This window comes from Rattus rattus, chromosome 5, assembly GCF_011064425.1.
Source record: "Rattus rattus isolate New Zealand chromosome 5, Rrattus_CSIRO_v1, whole genome shotgun sequence".
In the NCBI taxonomy this organism is placed as follows: domain Eukaryota; kingdom Metazoa; phylum Chordata; class Mammalia; order Rodentia; family Muridae; genus Rattus; species Rattus rattus.
The window spans coordinates 157,111,959-157,129,996 of NC_046158.1; the positions used below are offsets into that span (position 1 = coordinate 157,111,959).

General features: G+C 51.3%; 2 protein-coding genes across 5 annotated transcripts; one reads left to right on the forward strand and one right to left on the reverse strand.

The window, feature by feature from the left end:
* The first annotated feature begins 227 nt into the window (after positions 1–227).
* Lsm14b (LSM family member 14B) lies at positions 228–10,971 on the forward strand. Of its 4 annotated transcripts, XM_032904919.1 has the most exons (10): positions 259–576; positions 1,949–2,112; positions 3,343–3,478; positions 4,381–4,497; positions 6,930–7,097; positions 7,338–7,415; positions 7,587–7,748; positions 8,056–8,206; positions 9,217–9,401; positions 9,861–10,971. In XM_032904919.1, the coding sequence occupies exons 1-9, from the start codon at positions 450–452 to the stop codon at positions 9,386–9,388; spliced, it is 1,275 nt and encodes a 424-aa protein (XP_032760810.1). In that variant the 5' UTR covers positions 259–449; the 3' UTR covers positions 9,389–9,401; positions 9,861–10,971. The 4 variants fall into 4 exon arrangements, with proteins under 4 accessions (XP_032760809.1, XP_032760810.1, XP_032760811.1 ...); XM_032904918.1 differs by lacking the exon at positions 4,381–4,497 and having other exon boundaries at positions 228–576; XM_032904920.1 differs by lacking the exon at positions 7,338–7,415.
* On the reverse strand, positions 10,614–18,008 carry Psma7 (proteasome 20S subunit alpha 7). Its single transcript, XM_032904924.1, has 7 exons — positions 17,832–18,008; positions 14,808–14,934; positions 14,180–14,304; positions 13,409–13,531; positions 12,883–13,002; positions 12,410–12,472; positions 10,614–12,032 (listed from the first exon to the last, which is right to left on the reverse strand). The coding sequence occupies exons 1-7, from the start codon at positions 17,925–17,927 to the stop codon at positions 11,937–11,939; spliced, it is 750 nt and encodes a 249-aa protein (XP_032760815.1). The 5' UTR covers positions 17,928–18,008; the 3' UTR covers positions 10,614–11,936.
* Positions 18,009–18,038: the final 30 nt, after the last annotated feature.

Genomic DNA, 18,038 nt, shown 5'->3' on the forward strand with positions numbered 1-18,038 from the left:
GCCCCGCCCGCTTAGTCTCACGCCCCTAGGCCGTGCGCGGAGCCCGCCGGGAACCGGCTGGGAAGACCCACAGAGGCAGGTCCTGGCTGGCAGCTCCTAGCTGCGCAGCCGCGGGCCCGCCCACCGCCGGCGGCGCGGCCATATTTAAAGGGAGCCGGCTGCGAGGAGCCAATGGGCTACGAGCGTACGGGGGCGGCGCGCGGTGGCGGGAGGCCCCGGATGTGGCTGCGGCGGCGCTCCTCCCCCGCTCCCCTCAGACTCAGGCTAAGCGCCTCGTTCCGCTCCCTCTCCCGCTCGCTCGTGGCCCGCAGGCCCCTAGGCGCGGCAGAAGGCGCCTCGGCGGCGGCGGCGCGGAGCTGCGCAGGAGTGGGCGGCCAGGCCACCGCGCGGCGGCGGAGCGGGCGGGGCCCGGCGCTGGTCCCCGCGCCCTGCGCGCCCGGGCCGCCGCCATGAGCGGCTCGTCCGGCACCCCGTATCTGGGCAGCAAGATCAGCCTCATCTCCAAGGCGCAGATCCGCTACGAGGGCATCCTCTACACCATCGACACCGACAACTCCACCGTGGCGCTCGCTAAAGGTAGCGGCCAGTCGCCGCCGCGCGCCCAACTGCCGCCCCAACAGCTCGCCGCCCCGCGCCTGCCCGCACAATGGTGTTCCCCGCTTCGGCGGGGGCCGTAGAAGGAGCGGACCAGGGTCCTGCCGGTGTCGGGGGGTGGGGCGGCTTCGAAGCCGTAGACCTCCCCACCTGAGAGACGCCCCCGCGGGGCGAGACGCGCGCCGAGGCGGGGGGCCGGGGTCCTGCGCGCTCTCCTTGGAACCCTTTGGTAGCCACCGCCCGTCGAGTCCCGGTGCAGCCTCCAGCCGAGCTAGGGCGTCGGTTGAGCTGCTTCTGCCCTGCTCTGAACTTGAACTCTCCCGACCCTTTCCACTTGAGGGGTTGGCTTGATGAGAGAAGTCCAGAGTCGGTGCGCTAGTCGCAGCAGCGTGAGGGCCCAGAGCTTCTTTGTCTTCTTTCTCCGCGTTAAATGGGGCGCTCATTTCCTTCGGCTTTCCAGAAGCTTGAGCGCCACATCCCTCCCGGGGTGTGTCAGACCCACGAGGGTGCGGATGGAAGAAGGGTCGAGGCCAATCTGAAGCCAGCGTGCTGCAGTCCTAAGCCATTCTCCCAAACCCTAGCCATACCTTCTATTTGAAGCGTGCCGCCCCGACCCAGACTGCGGTGCTGCAGGGAAGAGCTCAGGGTTGGGGGGAGGGGGGTTGTTCCCTTGAACTCTTCATGCTGCACTTGACGAGAGATTCCCCAGTTGGAGAAACAGACCCAGAGTAGGCCCCTGTCCACAATCCGAGTTTCTGCTTAAAGCCTGCTACCAGATTCAGCTCAGCCCAGGAGTGTTGCCAAAGAGAGCGGTGCTAGCCTTCCTAGCTAGATCCATCCTGTAGAGGGTCCTTTGGGTCCAGGATTTCCTTATGGACATAGAAGCTAATGTTGGAGGTCTGAGTTTGGGGACCTGTTCCCTTTGTTTCTGCAATAACCATGGCCTGTTGTTTGTACCAGGGCTAGGGAGACTTTTCGTGTTTGCCTCAAAGTCTCCTCAGCTGCGGCTTGTGATGAGGGCCCAGGGTTCCATCTGTAAATTCAGATTTGAGAAAAAAGGTTCTGCAGCGCCGTCCTCGTCTGCAAAGAGCTCTGTCCGTCCACGGGTTTTTGCAGATTATCAGGGAGCCTTGTGAGGCTTGGAATTCTACTGAAATTCTCATGTCATCTTCCTGAACTACTGTCCCTTGTGATCTTTGCCACGTGGTGCTTTATAGGTGTTGTCAGCTGGAAATTGAGAGATTAAGTAGCTGCTAATTGTTGAGAGTGCTGTGTCAGGGTGCTGTGGTCAGAAGCTCGAGCAAATGGACTTGGCACAGGACAACAACTTACCTGTCTTTTTCTCAACCCTAAGTGAGGTCCTTTGGTACTGAAGACCGTCCCACAGACAGGCCTGCTCCCCCAAGAGAGGAAATTTATGAGTACATCATTTTCCGGGGAAGTGATATCAAAGATATCACTGTGTGCGAACCTCCAAAAGCTCAGCATGCTCTCCCTCAGGACCCTGCTATTGTTCAGGTGAGTGAGTGTTGGCTTCTGAGTGGGTGTGCCTTCACGGGAGAGGCAGGCTTCCACGTGAAAGGCCGTGTCAGCTGTTTGTCTGGAGCCTTCAGCTTGAGGAATTGCCCTCCAGTGAACAGTGGCCTGCTTTTCCTCTAGACAGTTTCTGTTCCTAAAGGGGTTAATTCATGCAGCAGCGTACACTTGACAAGGTAATATGTTCAGCATGGCCAGGCCACTGGGGAAAGAGACCTGCAGCTTGCTGTGCCTGATGTACAGATGTTGCTGCTGGTGGTCTTGCCTAGTCCTGGTGTGCCTGCAGCTTAGCAGTGCAGCTTTGAATGGCATCGGGTGTCTTCGGGGGTAATGGGGTTGGCTCACTAATAGTTTTCTGCTGTGGTACTGTATTACTGTAGGACACTAAATTTGAAAGTCTTAAACTAAGCCTGACTGCCTGGTAGGTTATACCCCAGGATTACAAGGGGGAAGGGCAGCTAAATTATTATCTTTTGTAAGTTTAGACCTTTGTTGGCCTCTCCAGTTCAGACTGCCCCGGTTCCCAAGATGAAGCTATATTTATTTTTTGGTTCTTTTTTTTTTTTTTCTTTCGGAGCTGGGGATCGAACCCAGGGCCTTGCGCTTCCTAGGCAAGCGCTCTACCACTGAGCTAAATCCCCAACGAAGCTATATTTAGAAAGGTAGGAGCAGGCAGGGTGCAGCGTTGGCATTTGGGAGAACCCAAGTCAGATTTCTGAAAAGCTTTGGTGGATAGGTATTCAAGGTCTCAAAACTCAGAAAGTAACAACCAGACTAGAGGGGCTGCAAGGAGTCAGGAGGGTGTGGACAGGCAGCCCTCCTGAGCACTCATCTTGGAGGCAGGTTTGTGGGCAGAGAGAGGAAGGACACACTGGTGATGTGTAAATAGTTCTAGCCTCACAGCTGTTCCTCTTCAAGGGAGCCTTTCTCCACCTAAAAGTGGCATTTCGTCATGTAAAAAAGTCAGATTGCTGTTGGCAGAGGGGGAGGTATAAGGCTTTTAAATCTGTGGAGAAGTTCATGCAGCTGTAGTGAAATGTTTGGGGGAAAGGCATGTTTGGCAACAATGGAAACTGCCCAGAACTACTTGCCATACCAGGAGTGCAGACTGACAGACCTGGCACCCTTTCCCTGTCTGAGAAAATGCTGTATATGGAGACTTGAGGGTAACAGGATGTTGCAGCACTCTTACTTGTGTGTCTCATTGTTCAGTCCTCCCTGGGCTCTGCCTCCGCCTCGCCCTTCCAGCCGCATGTGCCTTACAGCCCCTTCAGAGGGATGCCACCGTATGGCCAGCTGGCAGCCAGCTCCCTGCTCAGCCAGCAGTATGCTGCTTCCTTAGGTCTAGGTGAGTGACCGTTTTGTGTGCGCGACTACTCTTACCATGATCACCGTACAGTGGAGTCATGCACCCTGAGAGCCAGGCAGCCTTCATATCCTACAGCTGCTGGACTCTTGTATGCTAACTGCTCCTGATAAATTACGTCAGTGCAGCTTGAGCTCATAGTGTTGAGTAACTGTTTCCAAGACTGAGAGGCAGCATGTTGAGTTTTGCACCAGATGACCTAGATCAGAGTGCACCTGAAACAAGTTCTGGTGTAGCTGTAGTTTTACAGAGGAGATCTGTCTGAGAGCCTATTAACACCCTGTGTCCTATTGTAGCCTAGATTGGTATGTTGCAAGAGCCCAGCTCAAACATTTCTACTGACAGGTTTTACTACTCCCAGAGATCAGCCCTGTCTTTGACCTTGAAGCTGTGTTCAAAACATTGAGAGTTGGGCACTGTCAGTGCTGGGAGTCAGAGATAGGCAAGACCCCTGAGACTGGCTAGCCTACAAATTGAGCCTAATCAGTGAGTTCTGGGCCAACTGAGAGATCCTGTCTTTAAAAAGGTGGATGACGCCCAAGGAAGCAACACCCAAGGTTGACCTATGGCCTCTACACGAATGTGCACATATGTGTATACATACATGCTTTCCCCATCCCTAAGAACAGAGTTTACATCTTGTCCATCCCCCCTTTCTCAGACTCCAGGTAGCTGAGGTAGGGGATGTTAATTAAGCTCCAGACCAATGCTATGGACCACCTGTTGCGATTGCTGTTCTGATGTGGCAGGTGACTTCCCAGCCTGGCTCTAAATACATCATTTGAGAGGTCACTTGGCTCTTTCCAGGCTTGCTAGGATAAGACAAGTATGTCCTGACTTATTTGTGTGCTTTCTCTTTGCTCTTCTCTCTCTCTCTTCTTCAGAGAAGTTGGTAAGCCCTCCAGCCTCAGCCGCTGCTTCCAGCCCTAGTTCTTCTCCATCTCCACAGCCTGTTTCAGAGCTTGACATGTCCTCAGAGCCACCTCAGCTCACTTGCAAGGGTAACAGCAGTTTGGAGAACTAAGTGCATGCTGTCTTTAGACTGTGAGAGCCAGGGGTGAACAGCCAGGATGGCAGGGGCTGGGACAGAGCATCCGTTAGGCCCAGGGACCCAGGGTACTGCTTGTGCTTGGGTAGTAGAGTCAGCAGAGCACTCAATTCACTCTGCCTGGGTTTAGGGTTTGACCTGTTCATGGCTGTTGCACGGGAGGACATAAAGGTTTTTGTTGGGGTTTTCTAGGTCTTAAATGTGTTCTGAATTGCCGCTGTGGATGTTTCCCAACAACTCAGATGAGACATATAGTTGTCTCTTCAGGACATTCCAGTGGGGAGCTTGCATGGCAGCCCCAGGTGTCTGGCTGCATGAACAGTGCCATCTTGAGAGCCAGCCAGTTAGTGCTGCTGTGCGTGCACTCAGCTGTCTCTGCTGAGGCAACAGCACTGAAGGGCGTCTTCACCTTCCTCGTGTTCGTGGCCTCAGATCTGTTTTATGTGTGGTGCCAGCTCAAGTCTTCCTCATTGCACACCTCAGTTCAGGAGCCCCCAGGGGTTGGGGCGTAGCAAACCATCAGTCTGTATATGTGGGCTCCTAAGTCCTGAGGGCTTTTGTATCTGAATTAGGACATACAGTGTCCTTTCTGATTAAGAGCTATGACCAGAAATATTTCTATTGTTCTTAGGACTGGTCACATAAATCTACTCATATGGCAAAATTGCTTCTTAAAAAGCACACAAGGAGCTAGAGAGATGGTTGAATGGTTAAGAGCATTGGATGCTTTTTGAGATGACTTGGGTTTGATTGATTCCCAGCACTCACATGGTCATTCTCAACCATCTATAACTCCAGTCCTAGGTTCTCTGATCTTCTGTCCTCCGAGGATACTGGGCATGCATGTGATACACAGATACCATGCACCCATGCACGCACGCACACACGCACGCACGCACGCACGCAGACAGAATACTCATACACATATAAGCAGACACACACACACAGACAGATAAATGTTTAAATTTTATTTACATTCCAAATGTTCCTCCTTCCTGGTTCCCGCTTCTAGACAGAGTTCTTCACCCTATCCACCTTCCCTTTTGCTTCTGACAGGGTACCTCCCCCGCCCCTCCAACACCCTCCTCTCCCAAGCATCCCTCTTCCCTGAGGCATCAAGTCTCTACAGAATTAGACAATTCCTCCCCTACTGTGGCCAGACAAGGCAGTCTTCTGCTACATATGTGGTGGGTAGGGAAAGGGGGAGGAGGGGGAAGGCCCGGCCTGGCCCAGCCATGTGTATGCTCTTTGGTGGGTGGCTTGCCACTAACTAACCTCCATGTTCTCTGGGAGTTCCCAGGGGTCCCAGTTAGTTGATACTGTTGTTCTTCCTATGGGATTACCATCCCCTTCAGCTCCTTCAATCCTTTTCACCACTCTTCATAGGGATCCCTGACTCAGCCAGAGGTTGGCTGTGAGTATGTGTATACATAAGTATTTTTAAAAATCACACATATGAGCTACTTCTGTGAGACTGTTTCCGGTTTGTTTCTTGAGGTCATTCTTGCTCAGTGAGATGACAGGCCTGAGAAATGGGTGCAGCTCAGTTTGTGTCAGGAGGACCTTGTGGATACCTGCCTTGCTGGTGTCTCTGACCCTGTCCCTGGAGTTTCTCCACATCAGTGTTTTCATTTTGTTTTGCCTTAATCAAAATTTCTGCTTCATGTCTCAGTCCAGTTCCACACAGCCCTGAAGAATGTAATGTTCCCCATGGGTTATAGGACTGGGGGTGGGGGAGCAGTCAAGGGGCAGCAGAGAGTACTGGAGGCCCTTCATGTTTTGCCAGTGTCAGAGGATTGTTTTGTGGGGAGTGGGGTATAGTCTCCTGTAGTGGGCAGCTGGCAGCCTGACCTTGCTTATGAAGGGCTTGTTCTTTGAGAAACTTGGTTGAGAACCTTCATTGTAGTCCTAACTCACTTCATTCTGGTTTTCAGAAAGCTGTTGAAGAATTTAACTTCAGGTTTAACTACTGTACTTTCTAGATGATCCCAGGCTGGGTTGGTGGTTCTCCAGCGTTTCTTGAATTCTGAATTTGTTTCAGGACTGTTGACCCCTTCAGGGTTGGTCAGAGCTGGCCTAGAAAACCTATTGGTAAACCTAGGGGAGTTCCCATTGGTAGCACAGTGACTTTCCTCTCCTTGTAGTTAACTTGGAGTTGTGCTCCTAGAGAATTGGCTTTGGTGCCACACTGTGACTTGGTTTCTTTTGTCACTTTGGACCAGCTTCAAAGGGAATGGGCCAGCCTGGGAGAGTAAACCCTAGGTTCAGATTTTCTAGACAGTATGTTACCTCTGTCCTACCCCAAGGTGCAGCCAGAGAACTGGCTGAGGTGGTTAAGCTCTCTCCACTCAGCTGCTCTAAACTCTCCTCCTCTCTTCCTCTCAGGAGCTGGGTTCCCGTCTACCCCAGTCGGCAAGAGCCCCATGGTGGAGCAGGCTGTCCAGACTAGTTCTGTTGATAACTTGAATGCTAAGAAGCTGTTGCCCAGCAAGGTCACCTCGGCGACACAGCTCAATGGTCGCCAGGCTCAGCCAAGCAGCAAGCCTGCCAGCGGTACTTGAACACTGATTTCCCTGTAGTTTGCTCTGTGTTCCTAGTGAAGTTTTCACTGAGTTGTGTTTTAAAGCCTTATTCTAGCCCAAACCAGATGCTTTTGCAGGCAGGCCTGTGGGCAGCCTCAGTCCTTCCCGTGGGCTGCATGTGGTGGCAGTGGCGGCGGCGGTGGTCTGCTTGGTGGCTGGGTTCTGGCTTCTTCTGCAGGAGCTTTCCCTCACTTCTCCCTTTGCACCTTAGATGTAGTCCAGCCGGCACCTGTGCACGCTCAAGGGCAGGTGAATGATGAGAACAGAAGACCTCCACGGAGGCGGTCAGGTAACGCCCATGGCCACTTGAGTCCATAGCCATGAGCAGTAGTCTGTGCTTTGCTTGCCTGTGCTGGGGACTTGGGACTAAGGTGATGCTTCAGTGAGCTGTGCGTGAGCTGCTTTTGATCAAGCTGGAAATAAATTGGTGACTTCAGCCATGCTGTTTTTCTCCACGTAGGCAATCGGAGAACAAGAAATCGTTCCAGAGGGCAAAACCGCCCAACTAATGTTAAGGAAAACACAATCAAGTTTGAAGGTGACTTTGATTTTGAGAGTGCGAATGCCCAGTTCAACCGAGAGGAGCTTGATAAAGAGTTTAAGAAGAAACTGAATTTTAAAGGTCTGATTCACTTGAAAGTTCTCCCCAAAGAGAATCCTTAGAACATGTTAAGACAGAAGGACTCGTGTCACTTGGGAGTTGGGGTCCTGACCAATGTGGAAATTGGAATAAACTGAGAAATAAATTAGATGTGTTGGGTGGGTTTGTGAAACTTGTAACTTGCAGTAAGAGGAAAAGGAATATTTGGTATGAAATATTCTGGTCAGGCCCATTGTCCTCAGCCTGAGAAGGCTGCAGAGTGGCCCCCAGGAGGAGACCACTGGGTAGTGTTTGTTTCTGGACCTTTGTGCTCCATTTGTCTTTATAGACGACAAAGCTGAAAAGGGGGACGAGAAGGACCCAGCTGTGATGGCCCAGAGTGAAGAGACTCCTCCTGAGGAGGATCTTCTGGGGCCCAACTGTTACTATGACAAATCCAAGTCCTTCTTTGACAACATATCTTCTGAACTCAAAACAAGGTAAGGGCCCAGGTGCACTTGGAAGAGGTGACTGTTTCTAGGTCCTGGAAGCGGGTGACAAGATGCACTGGCACCGAGTCAAGCCTGGAGCTTCTATTCGGAGTGCGTGTTCTAGGATCTTACATTCTACATGATAAGCAGAAGGCCCAGCCGGGTCTGCCTCTGTCTGCTAGACTTGCTAGCAGAAGCTTCTGGTATCTGAGCTTGAGCAGGACTTGTGAGGTCAGGTCTTTGCTCTCTGCTTTCCTCCAAGCCTTCCTCCCATGCTCGTGTTCTCTGGCTGATCTGCCCACCAGCCTTGAGCACCTTGCTGATTAGGCAATTGGTTGAGCATCCCTTACTCACAAGTTCTGTGGTGTGGTTTGTGTCAGCCATATGAGCACCCCAGACTGTTATGGTGGTCTTCACAGAAGACTAGTGTACAAACAGACCTGGGAGTCTTGTTGGTTGAGTACTGGGCATGCAGCCAACCCAGCCACTGAAGAGCAGGAAGTGAGCTGGGTAGCCTGAGCCATGCACACGCTTTACCAGGGGAGCAACTGAAGCAAGAAACAAGCAAAGGAAAGGACTTAGACCCCGCTGTGTCATTACCAGGTACAAGAGGTGTGGTCAGTGCTCAGCAGCTGCAGAAGTGGAGGAAGGGACTTCGTAGGTGAAGCCAAGACATGCATGTGGCTGTGCATCAGAATAGCCTGCAGGGTGATGGCTTGGCTATAAGCTAAGTGAGGGCTCAGCCAGTCAGGAGAAGTTGCTGATTTGCACAGTATCTTGGTGACAGTGGTTGAAGCCAGGCTAGTATGAGACAGCTAGATGGCTCAGGTGGAGGCTTAGACGGGGAGTGGTGACCTTGTGACTGCAGGAGACCTGATCCTCTGATGAGGGTTCACGTTCTCAGGCAGTAGCCCTGACTCTAACAATGTGACAGAGGCCATTCTTCCTCTGAATTATCGAAGGACAAAAACTTTAGTTGTTGCCCACTGCAGTCAGATCTTAACACATCTCTTGGTTAGTTCGAGGCGGACGACATGGGCTGAGGAGAGGAAGCTGAACACCGAGACTTTTGGAGTGTCAGGGAGGTTCCTTCGTGGCCGCAGTTCACGTGGTGGATTCCGAGGAGGCAGAGGAAATGGGACAACACGGCGCAACCCCACTTCCCACCGAGCTGGGACTGGCCGGGTATAAGGCTGCAGTACAAGTGAGTGGGGAACCTCTGGATCCTCGGGTGGGAGGTGGTGGGCGAGCATCCCTAGACGCTGCTTAGAAGCCGGGGAGCAAGCCTGTCTGCTCACAGCTGCACCATAGCATGGATCATGACCCTTAATACCACAGGTGGATCCTAAGAGCAGGGAGCACCATAACCAGGCCCCTGCTTTGTCTGAATGGGAGGGCCAGGGCTATGGCTTGGTCATTGGTGAGCTGAGGACTTCTGCAGTGTGGTCTCTAAGTGAGAATGGAAGTCCAGCAGCCACTGAGTCAGGAGCTGTTGTTAACTCAGTATTGTGGAACAGATGGCTGGACCATCCCTGTGCAGGGCCATGTGGGATATGGAGGGACCAGGACTTCTACCTCTATTCCCTCTGGTCACCAGGGGGTGGGGGAATAGACAGCTGCATAGTAGGTACCTCTTGGCCACACTCACTTCCCGTCCTCACAGGGTCCTGAAGCAGCAGTGGTGCTGCCCAGAAGATAAGGACAGAAGGAAAGGCTACAGTCTGCAGAAGTGGACCTTGTTTACCAGTCTGGAACCCTCATACTGCTACTTAGTTTTGGACTTAACCTAACTTGGACTTGGTCTGAGAGTTCGAACCACTTGGTTTTTGGGAAGTACTTGTAGGTGACCCCTGAAGGTGTCTTGACCTACATTTCCTTCTTGGTTGCACACAGCCTAATAGTAAGGTTTTGGTATTTTGCAAAAAGGTTTCTATAGGCAAAGGCTCAATCCTCACTTTGTAACTTTTTTTTTTTAATGACAGCTTTGACTCTTAAAATGGAACCAAATTTTATTTGGCACATGCGGTGTCCAAATGTCTCTGCAACCCATCTGGCCCCTGGTGCTGCTGGTCTGGTACCCCAACTGCTAAAAGTGGGAAGTCTCAGGAGCCAGGCAGGGCCAGCACAGGGTGAGCCAGTCATATGGGGTGGGAGGGCCCGGGCAGGGACGGGGTGGGGGGGTGTTTCATGGATCATGTTGTGTAATGAACCAGTGATGTTCATGCTGGGGGCTAAGGGGATGAGTGAAGTGTAGTGGGAAGGGCCTGAGTGTCATGTAGAGCTTGCCTTCCTTCCACAGGCACTGAGGCATAGTGTTCAAACCCAAGGCAAGCTCTTGTGGTGTGCCCGACCTTCCTGTCCTTGTCAGCCTCTGGCTGCACTTAAGTGTTCTCATTCACTTTGAAATGAGCCAGTCTTTTTTTTTTTTTTTTTTTTCCCTTTTCAAGGTCACTGGCCTTTTTCCTCAATTGTAAATAGTTACGTGTTTATTTTAAAGGTGGTGGAGGGAGGGTGGGGACATAAATTTGTTGCATGAGAGTGTCAGGTTTTCTGTATAAGCATGCATCCTCTGACTGACAGGGCATTTTGTTGAAAATAAGCACCTTGATAACCAAAACCCCTTCAAAATAGCAACAAAGCTTTAGTTCTGTATTGATGAAGTCACGTCGTAAAAGCCTGGCTTTATTTTTGTAGGACTTCATAGCTGAGAGTAGAACATAGCATTGGGGCTACTGTTGGGGTAATGCAAACTAAATAAACATTCAACTCTTCAAGGGCTGCCTCCCTCACTGTGTCATGCCTGTCAGAAACAGGCACTCGTCAGGCCTGGAGCACATGCAGGCTAGGAGTCAGGTGCTTACAGGGAACAACGTGGTGGGCCAGACAAGTAGTCGAGTTGGGTGGCTCTCGCCAGGCTATGTTGCTGGGATGAACACTCCAGTCTAGTAGAGCAGACACATGGTCATCAGGCTGGTGGAGGAGCCTGTCAGTCTTGGGACCACTGATAAGAATGTATGTGTTAGGTGGTATACATGCCAGTAGCATCCTAAACCAGTAAACTGAACAGGGTTTCTTTCTGCAAAGATAACAGCATTAAGTCACACAGATGTGTGCTAGGCATAAGTCTGATCCAAGTCCTCTTTTTTTTTTTTTTTTTTTTAAATTATAAAAACTGGTTAAAAAACTCAGGGGCAGGGTAGGGGAAGTCATAAGCTAAAGTAGATGGTAGAAAGATAAACTGGTCTAGACGCCAAGAGGAAGTGCATTTCTGGCCAAGGAAAAAGGTAGCTTCATGGTTAATGTAGGAAACTTGATGTTGTGAACTGGAGACAGTTGTAAGTCATCTGACGTAAGTCTTTGGAAAAGCACCACTAAGTGTTAGCTGTGCTATCTCCAGGCCTCACAGGCTAGGCCTGAGTTACTTACACCACAGTGCAAGGACTCAAACTAGTGCTAGAACAAAGCCCCAGCCCTGAAGGCTTTCGTTATTTCATTTGTACCTGTAAAGACTTTCTCAAACGTCTGAAAGGAAATGTATTTAGAACCCAGGGCCTGCCTTCGCCATGGGCCCTGAGAGTGGGTTGAAGTGATCCCATCTTAACCACAACTGCACCCAAATGACAGGTTCTCATCACAGAGTTAAAAAACGTAGTAGTTTATTGGACTCGGACAAATGGCCACAAGGCCCACAGCACCCGTTTGCCCGGATGGAGGCTCAAAGCTGCTCTGACCGCTGCCCTCAAGATGCTGCTTTCTTCTGCTTCTTCTTTTCATTTTCTTCTTTCTCCTTCTCGATTTCAGCAACATACTTCTCAATTTCTTCAGGACTTAGAATCTACCCACCCCACAAGAAGCACACCCATGGTCAATCTCTACACAAGTGCAGCACCACGGGGAGGGAGGCTAAAGAGCCCTGTGGAGTCTCACTAGCTAGGCACAAGGCATGACCTAGGAACCAGCAGGGGGTGTCAGACAGGAGCAGGAATGTTCTTAGACAAGGGCCAGAAGCTAATGCATAAGAAATAGCCTGTGAGCAAATAAACTTCAGAGGCAAACATCACAGCCTGGGGAGGGGGTTTTCCAAGGCATTTCAGCCCTGCAGGCTAAGAAAATGACATCAATAAAGCAAAAATCAATGTCCGTGCAGATGTGTAACTGACACTGGGTATAGGAGGTAAGGAGCCCTCTCCACCCACCCAACAGTAGGCTTACCTTGAGGGGCTGATCCCGCCTCATGACAGCAAGTTCAATGTTTTTGCCACCTGACTGGACCACCTTGAAGGCAAAGAGTGGAAGTGTGTCTGGCCTCACACGGACCTAAATTTTGGCTCATGGCTAAACCTACCATAGAAATGGGACATCTATTGTCCCAAATGCTGCTGGGTCAGGCCTACTCAAGCAAGATGGCTGTGTAACCTCCAGTCTACAACAACTCTTCAATAGGCAGCAATAGCCACTGGGACTCAAGGCCTGTATTTCCAGCTACTCACTCTGGCTTAACCTACTTGCATCCTATTTCCACAATTTAGCAACACACCTCAGGAAAGACAGTCACCAGAGCAAGCTCAGACTGCTTCTCATGTTCTGCCCTTAGGCAAGCCTGTTCACATGTATAAAGAACACACTGCCACCCAGCAGGCCCGCCCTGTCAGGGTGGGGGTGGGGGTTGTCCCGAGTGCACTCACTTCCAGCAGCGCCTTGATCACCAGTTTGATGGTCAGATCGTCTGTTTCGATGGCATCATCTGTGTAGTTCTTCTCCAGAAATTCACGCACCGACTTGGCACCCCGGCCTATGGCATTGGCCTAAAATGTGTGTTAGTAGAGCCGGTCTGAGTGGCTGGCTAGTGGCTGCCTCTTCCTCCCATGGACTGCAGTTAGCTCTCCAGAAGTGGGAGGTGATGGCACAGACCCAGGCCCTACCTTTTTTTTTTTTTTTTTATTGGAGGGGGTGGGGGGAAGACAGGAGGTGCACACTATCATCACCTGCTATTGCTCTTTGCCAACAATGAAAGTTCTTCTATTATAAATCCTATTATAACCCATTCTCCTGATGCAACGCCAAGCGGGAATGTAGAATGTTCCGATTTCATACACACGATGGAACAAGAAGGCAGTGCGTACAGAACTGAGCTCAGAGGTTATGCGTTTGCTGATGTCAGCTCTGTACCTCCCAACAGCCCAAAGTTCTCCTGTCCTGAAACAGTCTTACCTTCCAAGCATGGTATGTGCCTGAGGGGTCAGTCTGGTAGAGTCTGGGGGTGCCATCAAAGTCGAAACCCACAATTAGGGCAGAGATACCAAATGGCCTGCGCCCATTGCTCTGTGTGTAACGCTGGAAGGAAAAGCAGCAAACACGGTCAACCACAATATTCATGCCAGGTGGACAAGTGGTTAGTAAAGAGAAAAAACACTAAGCTTCCCACAAGCAACCTGCAATTCAGACAATGAAACTGGAGAACAGTCTTCAATACATCCCTTTCCTCTTAGACAACCCAGGACTGGCAACTGTCGTGTGCCTGCCCTCTTTAGAGGTTTATGTGTGTGTCTGCCTACATGAATGTGCACCATATTTGTGTCTGGTGTCAGGAGGAGGGGTTAGAGATCCTGCAAATGGAGTTAGACTGCCTGTGAACTATTTTGTGAGTGCTGGGAATTGAACCTAGGTCCTTGGAGCAGCTAATGCTCTTAACTGCTAAGCCATCATCTCTCCAGCCCATGCATCACCCATCTTAACTGAGACTAGTGGAAGTCACCACAACACAGGCAGACATGCTCCAGCTATAAGCTGCCTCTAAAGTCCACAAGCATCTTACCACAGAGTTGGGGGTGCCTTTCAGCCCCCTCTCTATTAAAGTAGCAAGACAAACATTTGTATTCCCCTCCAGAGAACAGAGCGGGGACAGCTCCAAGCCAGAAGATGCACCAGAACGGTGCTGTAGGGGCAAGATGAAGTCACATGGCACAAGCCACAAGCACCTACCTGCTTCAGACTAGCAATGTAGCGGGTGATGTACTCCACAGTCACTGGGTCCTCCACGGTCAGCCGGTGGCTCTGGCACTCTACCCTGGCTCTGTTGATGACTATCCTTGCATCAGCAGTGAGACCTGAGACAGAGGCTACAACTGAGTAAAAGGACAACAAGCCACACAGCGTGTGATCATCACACCAGCTTCCTTCCGCAAGCTGTCCCGAGGAGCAAGTTCACCAACAGCCTCGAATCCAGTCATGCTGGCACTCAGTTTTGTTTAGGGGAACTGAGACTTCCTAGGCTGGATCTGCTGAAGACAGCAACTGCCATCTCTGTGGTGAGAGTGAGGGCAAGAAGGCTCCCGTGATCCCTCCAGCCACAGGTGCTCTCCGACCGGAGTCAGTGACAGTTGCCGGTACGGATATGACAAACAGCAGCAGCCAGGTCCAAGAATCCCCAGGAGAGACCCCAAGCTACAGCTGCTTTTCTTGCTCTGTAGGCCAGGCTAGCCCAGAACTCAGAGATTCATAGCCACTTCTTTTAATGGTTCTCCATTTACCCAGTTTACATGCGTCACAACCGCCCATCCCCTCCAACCGGTCACCAACGCTCCACTCGCCACCGCGGTCCAACTCATACCTGCAAAGGCCATGCAGACATTATCGTCCAGAGCACAGATTTTCCGGACTGTTCTTTCATCTTGTAGCTTGGCCACCGACTTCTTTTCCACACCAAGAACAACAATGTCCCTTCCTCGAACACCAACCTTAAATGAAAACACAAAGTCACCTTTAAGAATTGTATGAGGACAGCTGCTAATTTCTGACACAGCAGAGTGGAGCGGGGTTAGGCACATCCACAGGGCTTGGTGCAGGAGCCCCACAGGAAAGTATGCCCACTCATATCTAGCCTACCGCTCGATACACTGTACCGCGAATTGAGGACCCAGATCCACTCCTGTGGACTAGGAGAAGTTATCAGGACCAGAATGCCAATGTCGTGTCCTCAAAACACTGAGGTGCTCACACCTGTATCCTAGCTGACTAGTCAGTCCTGAGACCCAGAGTGGGAGCCTGAACTGACTAAACCCCAGGCCACAGCCCTGCCTGTTCGCATGGCACCTAGCACTGGCAGGACTCTGTGTGCTACAAAGCGGAGCACTACCCACTGCTTAGACGAGGGAAAACGGGCTGGGGGTGTGAGATGTGCTCACCTAAGCACCTCCAGAACCAAAATCAAACCCAACGAATGTTGCAGGATATCTGATCATACGATGAACTCCAAGATGGCATTATTTACTTAAAAAAACAAAACAGCTTTCTTGTTTTGTTTGTTGCGGTATAGCTCAGCCTTAGCACACACCTTTAGTCTAAGGACTTTCTGCTTGAATATTGTAAACAGGATTAAATAAAGCCAATCTTAGGTCAAGAGGCATAGTTGGCCATAGCTCCACAGGAAAATTATGCCTACCCATATGTGGCCTACCGAGAACATTAAGGAAAAAAGAAGATAGAGTAAACGGAAATCAAGAGGATGGATAGAGACAAACAGGAAGCAGAAAGAAGGGACATTTAGTTGGAAGGGTTTTTTTTGTTTTTTTTCCTTTTTTTTTTTTTTTTGGAACTTGGGATAAATATTTTTTTCATGTTTTCTTTTAAGTGCCCTCCCACTGAGCTAAACCCCCCCAACCTTTTTTTTTTTTTTTTTTTTTTTTTTTTTAAAGAGGGGTGGTGGTGGGATATTGACTGAGAAGGTCAGCTGGGTTCTTTCTTGGCCTCTGAGCCAGTAGTCATAGGGTTCCTGAATCTTCACCGGTAAAATCGAATGAGTGAGGTTTTGTTAAAACAAAACCCCACAATAAACCCAGGAAACTTCACTGACACTTAACCCTTCAATCAAGAGAGGAATAGAAACAAATGTAGCAATCCCTGAAAGGGCGGTTGGGCAGAGAGCACATCTCGGTGGCAGCTCCCTCTGACTTGGGACAGGATCATTGGGGCCAGTCCTCCAGATACCGGGAACCTTCTACAGGGCCTACCAAGGGCCCAGAGTGATTTCACAAGTTCCTTCTGGATCCAGAGAAGCCAGCTGGGTGCAGCAAGCAGCTGCCAGGTGGGAGCTCAGGAGACAGACACCCTAGATTCCAGACGATTCCTACTGAGCACATGGAGACCCCTAGTGTCTTCCTCAATCCCTTCCCCAACTTCAAAAGCAGTTTTAAGTATGTTGTGTCTATACACCTGAGTGTAGCTGCCCAGGGAGGCCAAAGGTGCTGGGACCCTTGGAGCGTGGCAGTTTTGATCCTTACAACCTGGGTGCTGTAAACTAAACCCAGGACTCTTTAAGAGCAGACCTGCACTCTCTAACTACTGCATCATCTGTCCAGCCTGCCAATGTTTTTTTGCTTGTTTGTTTTTGAGACAGCCTCACACTAAACCTGAATGAAGCTCACAGATTCTGCTACACTAACTGATCAGCAAGCTCAATGTATCTTCCTGCCTCTGCCTCCAAGGCGCTGGGATGCTGGGATTCCAAGTATGTCTGTCCCTGGGTGCAGTTGTCTTTAAAAAACAAAAATGGATTCTGGGGTCCTCAGAGCAAGCATTTCACCGATTTCTCTATCTTACCGGCCTCACAGGTTTTTGTTTTGTTTTTGAAAGAAGGTTTCTCATTAGCCATATCTCTTAAGGTTGGAGAGATGGCTCAGCGGTTAAGAGTACTGGCTGCTCTTCCAGAAGACCTCAGGTTCAATTCCCAGTACCCACATGGCGACTCCAGTTCCAGGGAATCTGACGCCCTCACACAGACATATATGTAGACAAAATGCCAAATGCACATAAAAATAACTTTTAAAAAAACACGTTAATAATGCACACATACACACAACCACAAAGAGGGTCTTTAATTTTAGAAGCCCAAGTTGGTTTTGTACTTGTAAGATTTTCGAGCCTCCTCAACCTTCTAAATGCCACGAGTATATAGCCCTGCACTTCCAAGCCTGGTCATTCCAGAGTTCTTGGGTTCTTGCAAGCGCTTCAAGACTCGGAACCACGTGTGTTCCCGAAGATCCGGTGACTCCGGAAAAACCAAAACCAAAACCAAAACTGTCTCACTGCTGACTCTTGTAGGTGTGAGGCAGCCCCTTTCCAAATAGCGATAAGGTCTCTGAACAAAACCGGGGGCGCGGTGAAAGGGGCTCACCGGAACCAGAACGCAGCGTCGGTGGCGCAGGCGGACCCGGAAGCAGCCTGTCACCATCGCAGGGACGATGAACCGCCCTTTGTTCATCCATAACGCCCACCTGGGCCTAGCTCGCAAATCCAAAAGTCCCTGCCGGCGCCGGATACAGCCAGCCTCCCGCCGCCCGCGCGCACCTGCGGCCTCCGCCGTCCGCGCCGCGCACACAGCACCAAGATGGCCCCGGCCCAGCCCCGGGGATGCGCTCGCCTAGACGCTCCGCAGTGGGAAAGACAGGCAAAGTCGCTCGGCTCTCCAGGGAGCACGGCGCAGCCCCCGCGGCACGACGCCCTTCCTACGTCGTCACCGTTCAGCTCCCGTCACCTCCCGTCCACCCTCCGCCAGCAGATAGCACGGCCTCCGGGCCCAGGTCTCCGTGCCCCGCTTCCTTTTGCACCCCGCCACGCAGGCCCCCGGCCGGCTCACCGCGGTGGAGCCCTTCTTGACCGCCTCCTGCGCGTACTCCACTTGGAAGAGGTGACCGTCGGGCGAGAAGACGGTGATGGCGCGGTCGTAGCTCATCACTGCGGACGCGCGAGCTCAGGCCGCCGCCGCTCAAAAGCGCACACTCACCTTCAGCGCCCCGCCCGCCCGGGCCACGCTGCTGGCGTCTGCGGCGTCCGGCGTCAGGGG